Below are 24549 nucleotides of genomic sequence, written 5' to 3' on the forward strand. Positions count from 1 at the left end.
CACTACTGGGAAAAGCATGTGGGAAATCGTTAGCAGTTCATTCCTGGGCCATGTGTGCAGTGGATGGCACCTGACAGACCTCCTGTGTTCCTGCCAGTGCTGCAGCTGCCTTCCCCCAGAGCAGTGGTTCTCAACCGGCACATGTAGAGGTCTTTTGGGAGTACATAAACTCAGCTAGATATTTGCCTAGTTTTACAGCAGGTTACAGAAAAAGCACTAGCAAAGTCAGAATAAACTAAAAATTTCATACGAGTTTATACTGTGTTGTACACTGAAATGTAAATAGATATTCCAATTGATTAATTTGATAATTAGAGGGTTAAAAAGGAGAAAGTAAGCACTTTTTCACCAACAGGGTGCTGTGACGCGTTTTTATTTTTTTGTGAGCAAGTAGTTTTTAAGTGATAAGTGGTAAAACTTCAGGTACCCAGAGGACTCAGACTCCGAAGAGGCACAGAGAGGACAGGAAAGGCGAAGAACCAGTGCCCGAGAGCACTTCATGGGCGCGTCCTGCGCAGAGCTGGGGTTGTGGGAGTGGGACGATCCACCCGCATTTGGCATCTGTTTATTCACCCGTCCCTGGCACTTTTCGAGGCTGCCCCTGAGGCGGGCAAAGGTCGGGCACTGGGCGCCCTGCGGCTCCGAGAACGAGGCGAGGGAGCTCGGCTGAAACGGGCCGACCCTGCGGAGGGTGGGGCGTGGCACGAGCCTCACGTTGGGGTCGGGCGCCATGACAGTAGCGGGCAGACACCCCTAGCGTCCTGATCGCTCGCTGAGCGTCACGTGTCCGCTCTAACACCCCCGAGCCGCCCAGGCGGTTGGTCGCAGTGGCGGGTGGCGCTGGGCCCGGCGAGGAAGATGGCCGCCCCTGCCGGTTGGGCCTCGCTCTGTGAGAAGTTCCGCAGCTCGCTGAGTCTCTCCAACGTGGAGTCCAAGAAGGACCCGGAGAACGAGCCCTACCGCTCCAAGTACGGCGCCCGGGAGCTGCTGGAGGAGATCAGGCAGCTGCTGGGCTCGGAGGAGGCGGCCGAGGCCGAGGGCGCCCCTGCGGGGGAGGCGGCGGCGCTGCGGGCCGTGCGGCTGGCCGTGGTGGAGTATGAGCTCGGGGTGAACCACACCGAGACCGAGGAGCTCTCTGCCGGCGAGGAGCACCTGCTGAAGTGCACCCGGCTGCTGGAGCGCCACCGCCTCTCCCGGGACTGCGTCTCCCTCTACATTCAGGCCCAGGTAGGGAGCGGCCGCCGCCCTGGGCGCCCCGGGACGTGCCGGGCCCACGAGCTTCTGCCGCGGCTCAATGGGTGGGCGCCCTGTGGGCGAATGGCAGGGCCCTGGCTGGACTCCCCTGGCGGGCGAGGGTTTCACTGAGTTGCTCTCTGGGTCCCGCTGTGGTGACTTATCTCGCCGTGGACGGCGGCCGACACGTCTGGGCAACGGGGGGCTGACTCGCTCCTGGCTCTGGGTGGTGGGAGTCTCCAATCGATCTGGAGCATCGTGCCATTTGGGACGTGAAGTAGGTTTGGGCAGATTTGCAGCGTTAGGGTGTTGCTGACCTTAGGCAGCGTAGCACCATAAACCTTGCCCAATCTGGGCCCGTTTTATTTGTGATGCGTAGGATGACCTGAACAGTGTAAGTGGCGGTATGAGCTATTGAAATGCTGAAATCTTAGGGCTATGCTAGTTAATATTCGAACAGTGCTTTGAAAATGTAAAGTTGCATTGCAAAATTGTGATGAGAATTTATTGTTGCAGTTAATCTGTTTGCCTGCTCTTTAACGTTATGGTAATATAATACCATATCTGAGTGAGTAGAGTTTTGCAAATACTATTAATTTCCTTACAATAATTTCATTCTCCTCTATATATTCCTTTCAGAATAGTTACCAAATACATATACATTCTCAGAGATGTTCCAGTCTTTACTCAATTTTTACATGTGCTAAAAGAAGCTGTAACATAAGAAGTCTTAAACAGAAGGACTATTCAGATGTCCTTCGGACAGCTGGCTGAGCTAACCATAACAGGCAACCTCACAATAACTATCTCCTTGTGAAGCCTTGCAAAATTATTATAATAGGGGATAGTGGAGTGACTTGACTACAACAAGTCATTTTTTCAAACCGGTATGTAAAGTGGGTTGGTTACCTGAAATTTTCAAGGTTGCATTTGCATGTGGTCACTGTCTTCCAGTGTGACAGCTTGGGTTGGGCTCATAGTCAACACTATAAACCTGTCATTTAAAAGTAACAGGCTTATTTCAGAAACCATTCAAAATGGGTTAGTGTCCCACCAGTAACTAAAAGGGTCGTAACTATACAAGTTTACATCATGCCAGAGGTTTTTTTTTGTTTTTGTTTTTTTTAATTTCTATTGTCTTAGGCCAAGGATTCAGTTCTGCAAAATCATTACAAAAGGTCCCCCCTTCCCCCCCCGGAAGTAATAGCTCACCTTACCTGATCACTCTCGTTACAGTATGTATGATAACACCCATTGTTTCATAATCTCCCCACTGTATTTTCCACTGAATGCATCCGATGAAGTGAGCTGTAGCTCATGAAAGCTTACGCTCAAATAAATTTGTTAGTCTCTAAGGTGCCACAAGTCCTCCTAGTTCTGCTTCTGAATTGGCTTTTTAAAATGGTGCTCGTTTATAACAGACAGGTGCTATCTTCTGGATACACTGTCTTTGTCCTGCTGTTCCTGCCCTTTCTTTTTGCTATATCCAGAGATCTTTCCAATGCTATTAGAAGTTCTGTTGCCAAATGATGCTCTTGTTCCTAGCATTGGACAATGTATGCAAAATAACACAACTAGAAATCATGGTGTCTAACTGGGCTTTTGCACCAAGACTTCAATCTCACAGGCTGTAACAAACCTTGAACATTTAAAGGAAAGCAACATAAATACTGCAGTACAAGCAATAATCTACAGAATTTAGGGGATAGCTGTGTTAGTCTGTATCCGCTAAAACAACAAGGAGTCGGTAACGCCTTAAAGACTAACGGATTTATTTGGGCATAAGCTTTCTTGGTTTAAAAGATAAAAGAGCCAATTCTGTAGATCTGCATCTGAAGGGTTTTCTTTTTTTAAAGTGCTTTTATGTGCTTTCTTTGTACTGACCTCTATTGTGGAAGCACTGGTACAGAGTTTCTTTTATTAGGTCAATTCCTGTGGCCCTGTCTCTGATTTGTGCTCTTCTGCATAGTGCTATACGAGATAATTGATGTCTGATTTTTGCCTGTTACACTGTACATCCAGTCCCATGGACGTAGTGTTTCTCTTTATGAGCACCACACAGTCTGATGCTCCTAAAAGAAGGCTAATTTGAGTGGGCCAGCTGCAGAGGCAACTTGATAGAATTCCACTTTTACCCCTCTGAGTCTCTTTAGTTGTATATTAAGACTTACCTTTTCAAGTGAGCAAATATAGAAACAAAATTTAGTACGTGTCCAACTTGGAACGTTTATGAATGCTAAATTCTTCATGATATACTTGGAGAAGCTCTTTGAAATTGGAGAGTCTCCAGAAGCAATGTAAGAAATGTTGCCATGGGAATTATCATGGTTTAGATCTAAAATACCCATCCCTTAACTTCCACTTCTTAACTTTTCTTGCCACCTTTGCCTATCAATGAAGATACTTATTTAAACATCATCTGCTCTTTTCTAGCTCAACTTCTCATCCTATTTTATCCAGCCTTGAAGTCATAATATTGAATTTCTAACTTCCTGGTAATTTTTATGACAACACTGATGCTATGACTTAATTGCAGGGTGAATCAGAAATAAAACTGTATGAGAGAGAGCGCATCTGTTTAAACACACACCTGCAATAATAAGAAATAGAGAAAATTATATGCTTATGTATGTTTGGGTCTTTATTTTCATGTTTGCTATAGTGTGATAAGGTGTCTTTAAACAATTTAAGGTATAAACTATGAGCCAGGTATTACACTCCTTTTTCTCTAAAAGCAACTCTTATTGGCTCAAATAGGCTGTGTGTGTTGGGGTGGAATTTAGTTGTGTTTAGAGAACTTTGTTGGGAATGGGAAATACTGGAAAATAACTTTTTTTTTTTTTTTCCTCCTTCTTCCACCGCATCTACCGCTTCCCCTCCCCCTTTTACATTTATAGAACAATTTGGGTATCCTGTGGTCGGAAAGAGGTGAAATTAAAACAGCACAGACTTACTTGGAATCTGCAGAGGCGTTGTACAATCAGTACATGAAAGAGGTACTGTTAACAGAGCTTATTTTACACATGCAGTGCACTATTATTTATTTGTGTTATGGCACCACTTAGAGATGCCAGCCAGGACTGGGGATTATGCAGAGTGCTGTAGATGGTAAAAGATGGTTCTTGTTCTGAAAACTGCATCTGTCAGAAGAATATCATTTTTGAGCCTTCACATACAGAGGCATTTCTTGTTAAGTATACATAGTGAATATTTTTTTCTGAAAAACATCTTGGTGAAGCTTCCTACTAGCAGCTACTGTGCTTCTGAAAAGTGACGTGTGTTTGCTAGCACTACGAGGAATTGAGATCTGTGAGTCATCATAGCTTCAGTTCTGGTTTAATCAGCAAATGAACTTGGCTTAAATACTAAAATAAGTAAAATATTCAATGTTGGAAGTTATTTAGCCAGAATTAAAACTAGATGGAATCTAGCTTCCGCTATCTCTACTTAACTTCATACTGATAGTACTGCAAAGCCGTGAGAGACTTCAAACCATACCTTTTAGTTAACAAAGAAAAAGATTAATCTTAAATACTCCTGAACTGTCTGCATCGATTTGCTGTAACAGTTTATAGTGCTGCATGCATTAAGGGCTTGGCTACACTTGCAAGTTAGAGCGTATTAAAGCAATCCCAGGTGCCCTAACACCCGACGTGTCCACGCTGGCAAGGCACGTAGAGCGCCTGGACTCTGCAGCTGGAGCACTCCTGGTAATCCACCTCCAGGAGAAGCATAACACTTGCTGTGGCCGGGCTGAAACGCCTGGACATCAGTATGAACGAGGTGTTACGTTACTGTGCTGTGATTGGCCTCTAGAAATGTCCCATAATCCCCTGAAATCAAGTGGCCACTCTTCTCGTTATGGAATTGGCTGTAGGAATGAGGATATCCCTTTTCAAAGCTCTGTTTCTGACAGCCGGCATGGCATGCTTATCTGCTCTGGGACAAAGCAAACCATTAGTGTGGAATTCTGTTGGGGTGTGTGGGGAGGTAGGGAAGGAGGGAGAGGCAGGCGGGGGTGGGAGCTTGGTCTGCTGCTGTCTGAACTTACAAGACAGCATGCTGACACACTCTCAGCACCCCAAAACACACTGTGTCTCCCTACACACACACACACACACACACACACACACTCAAATATGAGAAACATGTCACAACCGCTTGCGTGCTGGGGTAGCTACCACAGTGCACTGCTCTTTGTTGCTTTACAAGAGCTGCTAATGTGGCCACTTGAGTGCGCTTGAATCTGACAGTGTAAACACACGGCAGCGTTTTCCCTGCTGCGGTCTCCAAAGGCTGGTTTAACTCCCAGCGCTCTACATCTGCAGGTGCAGCCATGCCCTTAGCTTTCTTTCAGAAAGGCTCTTGTGTGTCTCAGGCAGTCTTGTTAATGACCAAACTCCTTATGCATATTAAACAGCAGCACTTTAACGTGTCTGTGTAGTCACAGCACCAGCACTGGGGGAGAGCTCTCCCAGTACTATTTTTAAAAAAAAACAAAACAAAACCCACCTCCATGAGGGGAGTAGCTACCGGCGCTGGGTGCACTGTCTACACTGCCACGTTACAGCACTGAAACTTGCAGTGCTCAGGGGGTGTTTTTTCACACCCCTGAATGAGAACGTTGCAGTGCTGTAAAGTGGCAGTGTAGACAAGGCCTGAGTTGTTGACTCTGCTGTGTGATAGCAATGGCACAACAGGGCCTTTGTTCTTCTCTTTGAGGCAATCACAATGTATCAATAGTGCTGCAAAAAGAGCTTTCTGCATTATTAATTCACCTTTTGTGACTCTGAAGAAAACCGTAGTACACGGCAATTCAACACACTGGGAGGCGGGGAAATCTCTCCAGTTACAGTTTGGCCTCTCTCTCTCTTTACAAATTTTTGGCCTCTCTGTCTTTGTGAGGACTGAACTTTTTAAAAATGTCTCCTAGTTAACACCTGACACTCATTTCTGGCATTGATGCTGTGTACATGACAACCTGTATTCAGTACTCCTGAGGGCATTCTGCACCAAAATATTAAAAATTCTGCACATGGTATTTTAAAATTCTACAAGTTTTATTTGTCAATAAATAAATGTGGAGGCTCCAGCAGGGCAGTGGGGAGCACAGACCATTGGCTGCACGAAGGTGGGAGATCACTCTGCAGCCTCTCCACTTCTAAGACACCGACTCAGCGGTGAGGCTGCACCTGACCCTGACACAACACAAGGCCTGGGCCTGTCCCAGAAACACACTGGGGCCCTGCCCCTCTGTGCTAGGCACACCAGGTGTGGGGCAGACAGGCTCAACCAGGCAGGATTCAAGTGTAAAGGGTGGGGTGAGAGGGTTCTGTGTGGGACAATCTAGGTGCAGGCAGCTCAGTGCGGGGTCTAGGTGTGGGGGGATCTGCATCCATAGGCGTGGGGGTGGGGTTCTAGGTGTAGGGATGTAGGGAGCTCAGTGGGGAGTGGTCTAGGGTGCAGAGATGGGGGTCTGGGGTTCAGGGGGGCTCCAGATGAAGGGGTTGAGGTTCAGTGGGGTGGGGTTCAGGTATGGAGTGCTTGGGGGGTGGTTCTGGGTGTACAGGGTGAGGCTTGGCAGGAGCATCTGGGTGTGGAAGGTCTGGATGCACAGGGGTTGGGAGGATGGAGGAGCAGCTCCCCATGCAATGACCCCTCCCTCCCACAACTGAGGAGTTACGGGGCAGGAAGCAGGGGAGGATGCTGCGCTTCCTGCAGCTGGGGGAGGTTTCTGAGGGTGGATTTGACACAGCCCCAGCCACTTCTTGCAGGGGAAGAGGAAGTCCCGTCCTCTCCTGCCTCCAGCCCAGCCAGGACTAGCAGTTGATCCCGGCCCAGGGTAGGAGCCACGGGCTGGGGTGTCTCCAGCCCTGCGGTAATTTACCTCTCTGCTGGCTGTTCCAGGTGCCTGAAATGATGTACCTGCACTGCTAGGGAGTGGGGTGTGACTGCTCTTGCAGCTTCCCTTTGCTTCCCTGTCAGAAATTAATTTTTCTGCGGGGAAGTAAAGAAATCTGTGGGGGACATTAATTCTGCACATGCACAGTGGTGCAGAATTCCCCCAGGAGTAATTCAAGGTTTGACCATAAGCATGATCCTGAAGCATATGTAGGTTCTCTCTCCAATGTTGGAAGCTGGATTGCTATCTTTCTTTTCTTTTCTTTTCTTTTTTTTTTTTAATTAACTCCATGGAGCTCTTCCAATGTTTCTCTGAAAAGACTGAATTGAGATGGAAAGCTGGAATAATAGTCAGTTTGGGAAGATTGTTTTGTGGGGTTAGTTTTAACATACATTTAAAATTTGAGATGGTCTGTGCAGTTGTGTATTTACTGCCTGATTGGTAGGGTCTGAGATTTGAATATTAAATATAACCTACAAAGAACTTTTAAAATCAAGTTTATTCACTTTTTGCTGCTTTATGAGGTGTAAAAAGGGATTGAAAGCTTTCAAGTTTCTTGTGACAGGATTGGAGTTTTAAGATTCTATATCTTGTCTCCAGACAGCTTAACTAGTTTTGGCCAATAAGGCAAAAAGCCCAGAAACTCACAAAAACAAAGGAGACCTGGCAGGATTAAAAGGGATCCCTCTCTCACAAGGAGAAGTAGTTATTCAGAGGAGTGAGACAGAGACATGGGAACCCTGCTGGGATGACTGAAGAAGCTAGGCCTGTCTAGGTCACTATCACAGGATGTTAAGGCTTTTTAAGTAAGATAACAAACACTCTACACACATCTCTTAAAACGCTTTGTTCCTACAGCAAAATAAACAATGCTTTGGTCGCTATTTACATCACTGATCAGACTCCCAAAGAGAAGAACCACAGGTGCTGAGACCAGTTGGACCTGCTCGCTTATCATGGTTGATTCAAAGGGTACTGTAGCCCGGGGCCTGGTCTAAGAGCGGGAGAATCATGGAACTCCATCCAGCATAGGTAAAGGTATGAGGCCTGAGATCTGAAGGGTACACTGGGACTGGAAAGGGGAAAGAGCCAGTGCAGGAAGTCCTGTAACTTTTTAAACTTTAGAAATGTCATCTCTGATCTCCTGGAATTTACTGAAGAATTTGTTGGGAATCTCTGAAGGAATGTGTTATGAGCTCTTGCACCTCAGCTGAACTGGTGGGAAACTTTAATAAATACTTTTTAATTTAAAAAAAAAAAAGTTAATTAGTTATTCTAAACAGATGTAACCAAAAGAAAAAGCATTAAACAAATTGACTCTAAAAATTCTTTCATCCCTGGGTTATTTAACTTTTGCGCTCTTGTGATGTAATCACTTCATTAGCTCTTCAATCACCATCCTTTTCCAGGCTAGACAAAACCTGACTTAAAGACCAGTAGAATAGATATGTATTTTTAAAAAAAACAACAACCACTTTCAGGGTTGTTTTTAATGAAAAAGCAAGTAAAGGCACAAGCCTATTGTACGGTGCGCCCCCCCCCCCCCAATTTGTGGGAGGAAAAGGTAGCTATATTACTCCCTCTCCCAGCCCCTGCCCCACTTCTCATGAGGAGTGTTTCTCTGAGCTGCTCCTCCTTTCTCTGCAGAGTCTCTACAGGAGGCAGAGGGAGGTGGATTGCCACAGAGAGAGTTCCATTCTGGCCACGTCTTCAGTTCTATTCTAAGTGTAAAGAACAGAATGACTTTAATGTGTCAATCCTGTTTTGCGTTCATTTCATGAGCGTGGTCCAGATTCCCTCTGTCTCATGGTACGTCTTGAGAATGTAGACAAACCAAGCCTGTTACAGAAGTTCCATTCTTCTTGATATTCTTCTCTTAGCTTGGCAGAGACCGTGTGGCCCAACAAATAAGGCACTGAGCTTTGCATCTGGAGATTTGGGTTCTAGTTCCAGCTCTTCCACTGAGCTGTGGAGACCTTGGATTCGTCCGTTTGCCTCTTTGTGTCTGTCTCTGCACCTGTAACAGGAGGGTAGTAATATTTATCCTCCCTTGAGATATATGGATGAAAAATCTATGTCAAGCTAAGTACTGTTATTGCAGGAACATTTATCTGCTGTTCATTTCTGAAGTGATCAGGCAATAAGCTTGTAAACTACTAAGTACGCTAGTACAGCAAGTTGCACTGCGAAACTGACCTCCGTGATGAAGATGCTCATAATGTCAAGTAACGTGACTGGCTAATATATTGGCATGCTTAAAAACTTACAGAATGGTAAGTGATATGAGGCAGCCATCTTGGAAGCACATCCACAGTCCTCAGCCAGTGCCACCAGCAATTGAGGCACTGTTGGGTAGGTGTACCAAATTTTCATAAAAAGCAGGCACATACTTATCTATGAAGCAAGTTAGGTGCAGACAGACAAAGTTGTGCTGTAAATTGTGTTGGCATGGGTATGGCCCAATTGTACTAGATATAACTGTCTGACAGCTGTCTTATAGGAACAGACACAATGGCAAGATGCTGTATACAGGACCCTTCTGTATAAACCCCAGAAATCATCTCCATAAACAGAGCAAACAAAAACTATTAATATAGAACAAAACTACATTTACTTCACACACATCTTAAATATTTGTTTAAATCTATCTAAATCAGTACTCAAAGCTATGACTTTCCCCTTTGAAAACTGGTGGAAGAGAGATGCTTTACGCTTTGGTTCAGTCTCTTCAGGAAGCATGGTGTCTCTTTGGAATGAATGTTTTGTTGTTCTCTATTGAACCTAATAAATTGAAATTGATACATCACTGGAGTTTTTCTTTAAAATGAATTGCACTTCACTTGTGGTCATGCAGCTAGATTTGTGTGGTGTCCTTTCACTCTTTGCCTCTTTCTTGTCCTTGTATAGGTGACAGTAGGGACCTGAACTAGCAAATGCTGTGATCTGCACTTTGTTAGAAATGGCGTGCCATATGGGGATTTGATATGCTGGGAACTCAAGCTTTCCTGGCCCCAGGGGAGTGTGTAACCCAACTAACTCAGTGTGTTCTTTGTTCCCTTCTTGTGGCTAGACCACAGAGAGAGATTTTGGGTCTATTTCCTCCATGTTAATGGCTGATGACGTGCTATAGCTTAAGCAGTAGAGACTCATGCTTCTAAAGCTTGTCTAAACACAAATGCTGTACTGGTTTCAGTATACTGGTATAAAGTGATACATCCTCCTCTAGTATGGACACAATATCAGCATAAAGGTGCTTTAGACCAGTATAGCTTTTCCCATATGGGAAGGGGAACAAGCTATACTGGAATAAGGCTCTCTTATACCAATATAAGTGCCTCCACACCATGACTTGTACCAGTATAACTATTTTTATTTTTAAAAAATCCATTCCTAGCCAAAATAGTTTCACCGTTTCAAAAATAGTGTGTGGACTGGCCTTAGATCAAGAGATTGTTCATGGGGAGTGAACCTGTAATCTCTCCAGGGACATTGTTATGCTTTCACACATGAGTGAAATTACTGAGTGACATTACTCTCACAAAGTAGTTCTTTGACTTCTGTGGGACTGCTCCTAATAAAGCTACTCACATGCGTAAATGCTAGTGGGATCAGACCTCATGGTAGGGTCTGCTAGGCATTCTCTATGCTTATCCTGCAGGAAATATTGTGAAGGATACTGTGTGTGTGTGTGTGTGCTGGTAGTGTATCTTGGTAAATGAATTCTTTATTTGATATTTGTAGACCTGTTTAATAAATTCTCATGAGATCAGTATGAATCCAGAGTAAATTAGTTTGTCACAATGTAATATTTAAAAAAATATACACAGTTATATATGAGAAGCAGTTTTATAACACAATAGAAAAAGTGAGGCATACTGTTTGCTTTTTTTCTAAAAACATCTCATGGACTTCAGGAAATCACATTAAATGTAACATTCAGAAGTTCTGTGGAAAATCAACAGTCTAGTGTTAAATTTGGGGTTGAAAAACTGCAAAATGCTCACAGGTCTTTCTGGTCTTGCACTGTGTTTCACACTGCAGCCAGCAGAGGGAGCACAATATCACTAAGTTACAGGTTGTGTACTGGATATACTGCTTATTTTTCAGAATGGGAACCCTCCCCTTGATCCCAGCGAACACTTCATGGCTGAAGAAGAAAAACTTACAGATCAAGAGAGATCAAAAAGGTGGGTGCTGACTAGAGTATACATTTGAAATGAGTATGTGATGGCTGTTTGTTTTTTAAAAATAAATAAATCTAAAGTAAGACCCAAATTGTCTTCCCAGATTTGAAAAAGCCTATACCCATACATTATATTATCTGGCCCAAGTCTACCAACACCTGGAAATGATTGAGAAGGCTGCCCAGTATTGCCATACCACCCTTAAACGACAGCTTGAGTACAGCGGCTACTATCCAGTAGAATGGGCTCTGAATGCTGCTACCTTGTCACAATATTATCTCACTAAGGTAACCATTTAAATGTTCTCTGCTATGGTTATGACTTATTAACCTGCAATCATAAAAGGTAACTACAAAGTCAGAGTTGCCGTTCCAGTAGCTCATTGAGGCATGGTGCCTACTGGATTTTAAAATGTCCTCCTTTAAACACACAAATAGACCTCAAATGTCAAACATCTGTCTTAAGGGAGTGCAGTGGTTGCACTTCCCGTGGTAGCATGTTGCTGAAAGTAAGCAGAGGGGTAAATTTAAGAATTAAAGCACAAGTGGGCACAGTAGTACAAATAATTAATAATAATGGTGGTGTGTGATGTGGTGCTTATGAGATTTTTTTTTTTAAAGGTGAAACAAAAAGGAAAATATTTTTAAACTACCTGCTAATACTTAGTTCTTATCTAGCCAAAACAAATACATTCAGGCTTGAGTCTTACAATGCACCCTTTAAGTAATTGTTCTTGAATATTTTAGCATGTGCACAAAATTTGTGGAAGGTTGTGTGAGCCAATCATATAATGGATGCTCTGTTTGCCTCCAGAGTCTCTGTACTGTCACTAAACAACTCACTGCTTTGTGAAGTCCTTCTGTTTTTATATGAGGCCTTTCCTACGGAAGACAACTCAAATTCTAATGTGTTCTGTAAAACAATTTGGTGCTTTGGAGACTTCTGCAATACCACTCAGTTAAGAATAGAGTTTCAGCAGTAAACTATCACTCCTGTACCTTTTGAGGAGATAAACTGAAGGAATTAACCATCAAGAAGGAATTTAACCATCAAGTAAAGTACTACTCAATGCGAGAGTAAGGGAATCCGAATCTGACTCATAATGTGTGCTCAGTTTATGTTCAGCTCAGGGCTGTATTATGCCCCACAACACAGTGTTTACCACAGACCCAGGAAATGACAGTAGCATAGGTCAGAGCAGCATGGAAAGAATTTATAATGTTTGTGCTTCAGTCCTGCTATAAAAGGCAGTGACTACCTCTGTGGAGGGTTGGTGGGAAGGTGCTATATTCCATAGTAGATGTAAAAAATCATCTTTCCTTTCAAATTGTACTATATTTTCTAATGACCAAAGGAAAATGTCCTTGAACCTTTCAGTTCTGCAATTTCCCCATCTTCACATGTCCTAACTATACAACTTGAGGGACTTAATTAAGTCTAAAGTAGCAGCTCATTGGCTGTTTTGTACCTATGGTTGAACACTGCTGTTTCTCTCCCCCACAGCAATGCTTTATGGAGTCTCGACACTGTTTAGCAGCTGCTAATGTTATCTTTAGCCAAGCTGGACAGGTTCCTTCTTCAGAGGACAGTAAGTTGTGTGGTTTTTTTTGTATTTTTATTTCACTGATCGTTAACTTCAATCAAGTAGCTTGGAAATAAGCATTGTTAGTATGGATGTTAAATGCTCATGTGTTCATCAGTTGGGAGCTCTTAATAGGAGTTCCAGTTCCTTTTGGAGAATTAATTATCTTCCCTTATACCAGTACTACTATTAAACTAAGATTTTTAAGTTGCATGCACAACAGTTCTTAAGATTTGGTACATGTAAACACCTTGAGAAAAGCTCAGATATTTATTGCTGCTGATTCAGGAATTTCACCAGAGTCAGGTGATACTTTAGTGAGTTTTTTTTGGTAAAATTGACCGATGTTAGAAGTTGCCAGGAGGATGGAGGAAAAAACATTGGGGCAGTTCTAAAATGTGAACATCTCCGTCCAGGTGTTTTCAGGAGTATGAGAGAAAATGTCTCACCCTTTAAAAAAGAAAAAAAGAAAATAAATAAAAAATCCTGGCTCTCACATTTACAGTACAGTGTATAATCTGTTTAGAGCAATCCCTAAATGAAAACTGTTAAACAAATCTGATGTGAGAAGACATTTGCTGAGAATAGGCTTAAAATGAAGACTTCAGCAGAAAAGCAAATACATGTAAAACACCCTACAATTTGTCACTTGACATGGTGCAATCTCATTAGATGGTAGTTATGAAGTTGTCATCATCCCTGACTGACTTTGTATTGGTGTAATGAAATAAACAACTCGTAAATCAACACAATCAAGTGCAATAGAATGTACCTTCCTAAAAAGACAGCCATGCTTCTGAGGGGGCATGGTCATATGACTGTAGCTGTGCTACTTGAAACATCCTACTTCGTTACTTCCTGTAAAACGGTAAGCTTTGGTTTTGCATATCTACAGCACAGCCCTGGGCGTTTCAAATCTTGGACAACTGAAAGCTTCAGATAAATGAGGCTTTAGACTCATGGCAGATTGTGTTAGCATTCAAAGGGGCTGCATTTTTGGATTCTCCTAGCCTGCTGTTGCTGCAGTGAGTGTTAGCTAGTTTTAAAGAGTTCATGCTAATTGGAATGTAGTCCCCTTAGATCCAATTGGCATTGTTATTCAGGGACAAAATACAGCTGAAGGGAACACAGCCAAGCTTCCTTTAACCAGAGTTCAGTCAGCTGGGTTGCACAGTGTATAAATGTCATCACTTACGACATTTTTTGGAAACTTGAAAAGGACAAAAACCTATATAGAATCACCCTTTATATCTCATCTAGCCAATTTAGCTACATTTTTAGGAGGCAGGCTATGCAAGAGCCATTTTAGATAAGGAGCCCAAGACTTTACGTAATACTGGTTTCAGAGTAGCAGCCATGTTAGTCTGTATTCGCAAAAAGAAAAGGAGTACTTGTGGCACCTTAGAGACTAACAAATTTATTTGAGCATAAGCTTTTGTGAGCTACAGCTCACTTCATCGGATGCATTCAGTGGAAAATACAGTGGGGAGACTTATATACATAGAGAACATGAAACAATGGGTGTTACCATACACACTGTAAGGAGAGTGATCACTTAAGATGAGCTATTACCAGCAGGGGTGGGGGTGGGGACGACGGACCTTTTGTAGTGATAATCAAGGTGGGCCATTTCCAGCATTGACAAGAATATCTGAGGAACAGGGCGGGAATAAACATGGGGAAATAGTTTTACTTTGTGTAATGACCCATCCACTCCCAGTCTTTATTCAAGCCTAAGTTAATTGTATCCAGTTTGCAAATTAATTCCATTTCAGCAGTCTCTCATTGGAGTCTGTTTTTTGAGGTTTTTTTGTTGAATTGCAACTTTTAGGTCTGTAATCGCGTGACCAGAGAGATTGAAGTGTTCTCCAACTGATTTTTGAATGTTATAATTCTTGACGTCTGATTTGTGTCCATTGCTTCTTTTCCATAGAGACTGTCCAGTTTGACCAATGTACATGGCAGAGGAGCATTGCTGGCAAATGATGACATATATCACATTGGTGGATGTGCAGGTGAACGAGCCTCTGATAGCGTGGCTGATGTGATTAGGCCCTATGATGGTGTCCCCTGAATAGATATGTGGACACAGTTGGCAATGGGCTTTGTTGCAAGGATAGGTTCCTGAGTTAATGGTTCTGTTGTGTGGTATGTGGTTGCTGGTGAGTATTTGCTTCAGGTTGGGGGCGCTGTCTGTAGGCAAGGACTGGCCTGTCTCCCAAGATCTGTGAGAGTGATGGGTCGTCCTTCAGGATAGGTTGTAGATCCTTAATGATTCTTTGGAGAGGTTTTAGTTGGGGGCTGAAGGTGATGGCTAGTGGGGTTCTGTTATTTTTCTTTGTTGGGCCTATCCTGTAGTAGGTGACTTCTGGGAACTCTTCTGGCTCTGTCAATTTGTTTCTTCACTTCAGCAGATGGGTATTGCAGTTGTAAGAATGCTTGATAGAGATCTTGTAGGTGTTTGTCTCTGTCTGAGGGGTTGGAGCAAATGTGGTTGTATCGTAGAGCTTGGCTGTAGACGATGGATCGTGTGGTGTGGTCTGAGTGAAAGCTGGAGGCATGTAGGTAGGAATAGCGGTCAGTAGGTTTCTGGTATAGGGTGGTGTTTATGTGACCGTCGCTTATTATCACCGTAGTGTCCAGGAAGTGGATCTCTTGTGTGGACTGGTCCAGGCTGAGGTTGATGTTGGGATGGAAATTGTTGAAATCATGGTGGAATTCCTCAGGGCTTCTTTTCCATGGGTCGAGATGATGAATATGTCATCAGTGTAGCGCAAGTAGAGTGGGGCATTAGGGGACGAGAGCTGAGGAAGTGTTGTTCTAAGTCAGCCATAAAAATGTTGGCATACTGTGGGGCCATGTGGGTACCCATAGCAGTACCGCTGATTTGAAGGTATACGTTGTCCCCAAATGTGAAATAGTTATGGGTGAGGACAAAGTCACAAAGTTCAGCCACCAGGTTTGCCGTGACATGATCGGGGATACTGTTCTTGACGGCTTGTAGTCCATCTTTGTGTGGAATGTTGGTGTAGAGGGCTTCTACATCCATAGTGGCCAGGATGGTGTTTTCAGGAAGATCACCGATGGATTGTAGTTTCCTCAGGAAGTTAGTGGTGTCTTGAAAATAGCTGGGAGTGCTGGTAGTGTAGGGCCTGAGGAGGGAGTCTACATGGCCAGACAATCCTGCTGTCAGGGTTCCAATGCCTGACATGATGGGGCGTCCAGGATTTCCAGGTTTATGGATCTTGGGTAGCAGATAGAATACCCCAGGTTGGGGGTTCAGGGGTGTGTCTGTGCGGATTTGTTCTTGTGCTTTTTCAGGGAGTTTCTTGAGCAAATGGTGTAGTTTCTTTTGGTAACCCTCAGTGGGATCAGAGTGTAATGGCTTGTAGAAAGTGGTGTTGGAGAGTTGCCAAGCAGCCTCTTGTTCGTATTCCGACCTATTCATGATGACTACAGCATCGAAATACTGGGTTGTACTAATCATAGAGGTCTGTCAAGAAATCTTAGAATAAATATGAAGTAATTGACAGCTGTGAATTCACACATCTAGATTGCCATGGTCACTTGACTGTGTTACTGTCTGGATCACTAGGGTGACATTGGGGTCAGAAATGTGGTATGCTTTCACCAAGGAAACCACCCAGAGACTCCAGCCAGTAGGAGTAGAAGCAGCCAAAGATGGAACTGCTGCACTGTGGCAGGGAGGGGTAAAATGGGGCCCAGCCAGAGCCACCTTTCCCTCCCAGAACTGTGCAGGGGAGGCCACACGCTCATGCTCTGGGGCTTGCATCTCTCCTACTGTCCTTTGGGTTGCAGGGAGGAGACGACTCCTGGTAGGAACCAAAGTAGGGATCTTTGGACATTGAGAACTCTACGGTTGTGACTGGACTTCCTCTGCTCTGTGCTGAGTGACTATCACTCACACCCTCATCTCTTCACCTGAGCTTCAATCCACACTTGATGTCTTACTTTCTTTTCCCCCTTCCCTTCTTGCTGATATCCTCCAAACTAAACCACCTTCTCTTCTCCCGGCTCTCCCCTCTCCCCCCCCCCCCCAAAATAGTGGAACTAACATGATGATTGCTGCCATCATGCTGTTCAATCTGCTTGTGTGTCAGACCCTTTCCTCCACCCTATGTCTGTCTTGTCTATTTAGATTGTATGCTCTTCAGGGCAGGGGCCATTGTCCACTCTGTGTTTGTACAGTACCGAACACAGTGGTGGGGCCATTTTCTTGGCTGTCCCTTAGTCACCTCTGTTATTACGTAATCATGTTTATTACAGTAAAGTATATGGACAGTGATGGTCTACTTCCAGCACATAATTGAGAGTTGAGAGACAAGGGTCCTCTTTCCAACTCTGCCAAAATCTTCCTCTGTGACTTTGGGCAAATTGCTTAACCTCTCTGTGCCTCAGTTTCTCATCTGTTAAATAGGAATAATGATACTTCTCTTGTATAGATGAGGAAGCTAATGACTTGAGATCATTGGATGGAAGATGCTCTATAAGTGCAAAGTGATATTTATTACAGCATGCTGGGAATTCCTCCTGTTTTGTTTTTTGGTTTTGTTTTTTTTCTTCTCCCTTCCTCTTAAGTTTTATATCCTGAGCCACTGTACTATGAAAATCATCATATGGAAAGTTCTGGGATCTAAAACATGGGAATAAGTTCCACTCACTCAGGGCTTGTCTACGCTACCAAGTTTTGTTGCCAAAACTTATGTCGACAACAAACCCCCCCACCCCCCCAAACTCAACAAAACAAAAATCGCCAAAGGGTGTTCACGCTTGCTCCCTCTGTTGACAGATCATGTCCACACTGGGGACGCCATCGTCGACCGGGTGAGCAATGCACTGTGGGTATGTATCCCACAGTGCAGTGTTGTGGGGAGGAGGAGCTGATCGCTGTGTATCTTGGGATTCTCTTTGAGTTCTCCCACAGCCCCCTCAGCTGCCTAGAGCAGCATCGTGAGTAGCTCTGTGAGCTCTCCATGTTGAGGAATGGCAAAGCATCACAGCAGTCTGCCTGCTGCTGTGTTCCTAGTGCAGGGCAGAACAGGACCATTCCGATTATTTGCTCTTTGTTTCCCCAAAAGGAGCAACACACAGCTATGAAAGGGGAAGGGCGCATGCCTGCAGGGCAGCAGAGATCAAAACACTGAGCAGAACAATCAGGGCAGGCATTGTGGGATACTGGTGGAAGCCAGTTCTGTGGACAAAACAATCTGCAGTGTCTACACTGGTTCTTTGTCGACAATAAAGGGAGGGGAAAAGACAAAAGTCTCTTGTAGGGGTGGAAGTTTTTTGTTGCCCAAAACTGGGTGTTTTTTGCGATGAAAGTCCCATTGTAGTGTGTAAGCTCTTGCTGTTTTGTTGCCAAAAGGCAGTTTTTGACAACAAAACTTGCCAGTGTAGACAAGCCTTCAGATTTTCAAGCTAGGAGCTTTCAGTCAGTGATATGTCACACTTCTGCATATGAAATGGTTGCAATTCATCAAATCTCTTTTAAAGGAGAAAAGGCTGGATTGATCGGTAAAGGTCTAGAGCAGGGGTCGGCAACCTGCGGCATGTGTACCAAAGGCGGCACGTGAGTTGATTTTTGGCAGCACTCTGCTGTTAGCCGGGGTCCCAGCTGCCGGCCCTGCTCAGCCCACTGCCAGTCTGGGGTTCCAGCCGCCAGCCCCATAAATGTAAAATGCATTATTGGCACGCCAAACCATAAATGAATGAAGACTTGGCACACCATTTCTCAAAGGTTGCCGACCCCTGGTCTAGAGCAGTGGTTCTCAAACTTTTGTACTGGTGACCCCTTTCACATAGCAAGCCTCTGAGTGCAATCCCCCCTAATATATTAAAAACACTTTTAAATACATTTATCACCATTATAAATACTGGAGGCAAAACCGGGTTGAGGTGGAGGCTGACAGCTTACGACCCCCCATGTAATAACCTTGCAACCCCCGTGAGGAGTCCTGACCCCGAGTTTGAGAACCACTGGTCTAGAGTTACTTCACCTGAGTACTTGCTTAAAGAATAGACACCTGCAAGCATGTGAACGGAACATCTAAATTCTGTTAGTAAAACAAAAACAAAACCATCCGCTGTGTACAGTGCAGGGATTCTTAAACTAATGAACAAATGGAGGTCACTTTGAGGCTATTGAGAACTCTCCTCCTCTACCTCTTTCTGCACCCCCCCCCCCAAAAAAAAATAGAATGTAGTGCCTGTGAAAGGTACCAACTTAACAGCACTGGAGACTGAAGCATCCTTTGTATCCAGAGGACAAGAATGGCGGCATCAGCAGTGCAGGCTTCACCACATTGTCCCACTAATTTGTCTCCACTTCCATTAGAGGTGATGGGATAGTTAAGTTTTAACGTCCGTTCAATCTTTGGTGTCTGTGTTGAGATGTCAACACAGTTGCAAACTGTGATTGTGGTGGGGAACTTGGGGAGGGAAGGAGAGTGTAAGAGTTTGTGGGCTAGCAAGTCTTCCTGTACTTTGGATTGGCCACAGACTTTGCTTCCTCAATTTGACAGTCTCTATTTCACTATAATTCTTAGGGCTGTTGCAAGAGCAAACAGTGTCTTAGTCATGCTAGAGAGCAGCTTTTCTGTTAGTTGATTTTGAAGGGCAGATGGGCTCTCACTTTAGAACAGAAAACAAATCTGTTTTATTATACTCTGGAAAAACTCCAAACCAGGTGGTCTTCCTGTTACATATCTAAACTGTTTTTAAAGGCAGTACTTGATAAATCCACAGTAATCCATCTTCTGAGTCTGTTAGTTAGGGATTACAACCTTTGCACTCTTAAAACTTTAAAGGAAAGACAGAAAAATATCCTGATCAATGTAAATGATTGTTTTTCCTTTTTAATGTAACATTTGAGCTGGAATACTTCACTTCTCCCCAGTTTTTTATGTGATATGTGTATTTATCAGATGAAACAGAACAAGACCAACAGGATCTTCGACAGAGAAAAGCTGAAATTGCAAGATGTTGGATTAAGTACTGCTTGACTCTTTTGCAGAGTGCTCGGAAATCACTTGAGGTAATCAAAGATTTCTGTTCACAATTGTTTAAAAGTATCAACAAAAACTTCATTTATAAATAACAGGAATAACTTCACAACCAAACATTAAGGATACATAGTTGCACAACCAGTAATCAGGAGACAAATATTTGAACTCTAGGCTGTACATGTTCTAAAAACAGTTAACCCTTGAATAAAGCTGTTATATTACAAATAAGTATAAATGTTGTACCAATAAAATAAAAACCAGCAGGATCTTATTAAAGGGAAAAAGGCAAAATACCACATTTACTGTGAATACAGAAAGAATCATAGTAAGCAGTTAGTTATAGTTATAACATTCCATTCAATCTCAAATTTATACACACACACACACACACATATATATATATATATATATATATATATATATTCTGCAAGGTTGTTATCATAGTTACCAGCCTTAGAGTTGCTCATGCCAAGCCACTGGCCAGGTGGCCTGGACATGAGGAGGGAGCAGGGCCTTGTCAGATGCTCATCTGATGCTCCTGGAAGTTGGTTTTCAGAATCAGACCCCAAAGTTCTCACTTTTTAGAGTCTATTTTTATAGGAATTTCTTCCTATGCCAGTCTATGGGAATTGCTTCATCATGCTGTTGCTGAATCAATCAGCAGATAGCACATTCCTGACGGCTCCAAGATGTTATCTTGTTCTTTGGTTCTCCCATCCTTGAGGCTGTTGGGTGGATTCCAGTCTGCCCTCCGGGGGGGAGTCGTCTGGTTATTTCCACTTGATGCCTTCTTCAGCCGATGGACACTGGATTCTTAGGCTGGCACCTCCCTGATCATTCAGTTATTATCCACACCAAGCATCCATCCACATACATCCTCTATCTCTATTTTAATCACAATTGTTAATACAACAAAAGGGTGGGGAGTCTCTGGGTGCTGTTTCTGTTGTTAGAGTATTGCTTTGAGTCTCTCTCTCTGTGAATTGCTTTGAGAATAGACTCTGTCTTAGAATGTACTAACACAATTAGCAGCTTGCAAGTTTCACACATAGAGGGAGAGAAACAGTACCAAAAACCAAGAGACCTCTTAATTAGTAATACCCTGGAATTTAAACTCTGGGGAATCAAACTCATTTGTGATTTTTAATACAGAACTTCTTTAATATGATCCAACATGGAGACCGGATAAAAAACAAGCTGTTTGCTCAGCCCTGCTGGTTGATTAATGGAACATAGCAACTTTACAAGCCTCCCCGATCTTTGCCCACAAAGTCCCCTTCTTAGGCTTTAATTCAGCAGAGCACTCAAGTATTTGTTTGAGGCCTTGTCTACGCTACAAAAATTTTTCGGCAAAAGCTGGCTTTTGCCAACAAAACAGGAGGACGTACGCACTAAAAAGCTACCTTTGGTGGCAAAACAAAACTACCTCAACGAGAGGAATAAACCTTTGGCAGCAGAATTAAAGCAATAAAGCATCAGTGTAGACACTGCTGTTTGTTTTGTCCACATAACTGGCTTCCACCAGTGTCCCACAATGCCTGCTGTGATCACTCTGCTCACTGTTCTGATCTCTGCTGCCCTGCAGGCATGTGCCCCTCCCCTTTCAAAAGTCTGGGGAAGTATCTGACAGCTGAGCGGGCTGCTCCCTTTGGGGAACAAAGAGCAAATCATTAATGTGGAATGTTCCTGTTCTGCCCTGCACTAGGAACACAGTGGGGAGGGAGAGGGGGGGAGACTGCCGTGCTGCTTTGACATTCCTCAGCATGTAGAGTCACAGAGCTGTTCAGGATGCAGCTTCGAGCAGCTGAGGAGGTTGTGGTAGAACTCCGAGGGCATCACAGAACCGCAGGCAGGCAGAGTGGCCTGCTTTGGGAGGGACTGCTGTGCCAAGCTGGGGGCTGACATGTGTTTCTTTCTTCCCCCTCCACCTCAGGATAGGTCAGTCGGCCTGCTATCTCCCCCGCCCCAGACGCACCACCCTCCTCTCCCTCCCTCCCACGCTTCAGTTGAAAAAGTGGCTGACAATCTACTAGGATGCCCCTGGAACGATGGGATTGAGAAACCTGCATCGTGTGACACTGTACCTGCCCCATGAGGCATTGCAAACCCTTCCCAAAGCACCCTGCAGCCAATTGCACTGTGGGGTAGCTACCACAGTGCACTGCTCTCTGTCGATGTAAGAGCTGTTAGTGTGGATGCACTCTGCCGACAAAAGGAGCTAGTGTGGACATGCAACAGTGGTTTTATTTAAAGCGCTTTAATTAAAGCGGTATAACTTTTGCCAACAAAACTTTGTAGTGTAGACAAAGACTAAATGTAAGCATGTGGGTAATGTGATCCTTATTCAGCACTTAAGCGTTCAAATAGTTCCATTGACTTCCAATGGGACTATACAGTGCCCATTAAGAAGCTGCTGAAAGTACTTTGTTGAATTGAGGTCTTAAAGGGCTCCAGCTCCATTGTCTGTCTGGATACAAAAACCTCCTGGGGTGGAGACATACATCTAAAATATCCATGTTAAATAAATCTCATGCACTGCAGAGGTAAGATCATAATTTGTGTAATTTAGTGAGCATAAATTTTAATATGCTAGCATGCCCACTCTCTTGTCTTGCTGTTTGTTTGCATTAAGGACTGTAGTTAAAAGCAGCTTCAATACATGTTGTTCTCCGTAGCCACATGTATTTTAAACTAACATGCTCTGTCATTTTAGGATAACATCGGAGAGTTGGATCCAGACAGGCAATCAGAACTTAAAGCTCAAAGGAAAAAAGAGGAAGATGAAAAAGAGAAGGGCAGGAAGAAAGCTGTTCTCTTTGGAACCAGTGATCTATGTGACTCTATATTAGCCACAGAAGAGAAAGTGAGCTGTATATGTCCTTTAGATTTTCAAGAAGCCAGAGAAGTCTTCCTAGTGGGTCAGAATTACGTTCATGAAGCAAAAGAGTTCTTTCAGTTTGATGGCTATGTTACTGACCATATTGAAATTGTTCAGGACCACAGTGCCTTGTTTAAGGTGCTTGCTTTCTTTGAAGAAGACTATGAGAGACGCTGCAAGATGCACAAGCGTAGAATAGATATGCTGGAGCCCATGTACGTGGATTTGAATCCACAGTATTACCTGTTGATCAGTAGGCAGCTTCAGTTTGAATTAGCAGACACCTACTATGAGATGATGGATTTAAAAGTAGCTATTGGTAACAGGCTAGAGGAACTCGACTCTCATACTATAAAAAAAATTAATTCTCTGGCTCAGTTAGCAGTCAAGTACTATGAACTCTTCTTAGATTCTCTGAGGAACCCAGATAAGATATTTCCTGAAAAACTCGAGGATGATGTTCTTCGCCCTGCAATGGTGGCCAAATTTCACATTGCACGATTATATGGCAAGCTTATTACTTCTGATGGCAAGAAACAACTGGAGAATATGCAGACCTCATTGGAATATTACACATTTCTGGTAGACTATTGTGAGAAGCATCCAGAAGCTGTCCAGGCCATAGAAACTGAACTAGAACTCAGTAAAGAAATGGTTGGTCTGCTTCCAACAAGAATGGAGAGGCTAAAAGCCAAACTGTCTCCGTTCCGTTAAACTCTTGTCTTCAGTGAATGGAAATGTGCAATATTAAAATGATCTCTGTCAAACATACTTTGGGACAGTTCCCATACCTTGTTGTTGCCCTTAGCATTCAGATGTTTGCAGCTATAAGATCCAGATATGTTAGGCACTATAGAACCTTTTTTAAAATTGAGAACTGTCTAGTTTAGTTTCTCGCCCATGCTAATGGTATAAACTCTAAATGTAAAGTGAATGTCCATTTGATTATTTGTATTGCATGCTCTTTATGTAAATACAAACCCTGCCTGCCTGCCTTTCTTCCTCCAGTACGTAATTCAGTTTCTAAATATAGTGTTGTACTTCAGATGTTTCTTTTAAGGGAACCTTTTGGGTAGCTTGACTGGTCCTAGTTACCTTTAATAAGAATCAGACTTTAGGCATGCATTCTGTCTACTAGACAGGGTTTTAGTCTTTCTAACCCATGCTCCAAAGATTATCCATATGGAAAGGAGCCTGATTGTCCTGTATTTTGTATGTTGATAAGTGACTTTTGTTGCAATTAAACACACCTATTAGAGGCTCAATAAATGGACTTGCTTGACTAAACTTTTTCACTGAGTCCTTCTGATTTAATTTGTATTTTTAAGACCTGATTAACAATAGATCCTGTTCCACTTTTTACAGAAACTAAAATACCCTAAGTTTTAACTAGCTGTAAAACTCCATAATCCTGTCTGACTTTTAACGGTTGTACAAATAGGCACCAACATATCCAGAACAGAAAAATAAGAAATAATGATCAAATACACCATGAAAGGTGTGCTGGTTCTATGCCACCTCTGGAGATGCACAGGGCATCCCTCTATTTCAGTGATCTCCAACTGCCAGAACAGCATTTTGACTAACTAGGCATAAGTTACTGCATTGCAATAGCTGTCCTAATTTTCATGAAGGGCCAGCTCAGACTCAGGCCAGCCCGAGGATTGGAAGAGTATAAAGGTGTCTTAAAACTACCTTTGCCTCACCTATTACAGCGTTGCATGGAGAAGAGTTTTTCCTGGATT

General features: G+C 43.4%; 1 protein-coding gene across 1 annotated transcript; it reads left to right on the forward strand.

Annotated features, from left to right (window-relative positions):
• Window positions 1-467: 467 nt before the first annotated feature.
• On the forward strand, window positions 468-24091 carry KIFBP (kinesin family binding protein). The gene is made up of 7 exons (XM_073353504.1): window positions 468-1227; window positions 4131-4229; window positions 11243-11322; window positions 11423-11606; window positions 12823-12907; window positions 19846-19955; window positions 22640-24091. Exons 1-7 carry the CDS (start codon window positions 859-861, stop codon window positions 23516-23518), a joined length of 1806 nt encoding a protein of 601 aa, XP_073209605.1. The 5' UTR covers window positions 468-858; the 3' UTR covers window positions 23519-24091.
• Window positions 24092-24549: the final 458 nt, after the last annotated feature.

Source organism: Lepidochelys kempii, chromosome 7 (genome assembly GCF_965140265.1).
Source record: "Lepidochelys kempii isolate rLepKem1 chromosome 7, rLepKem1.hap2, whole genome shotgun sequence".
NCBI classification, from domain to species: Eukaryota; Metazoa; Chordata; order Testudines; family Cheloniidae; genus Lepidochelys; species Lepidochelys kempii.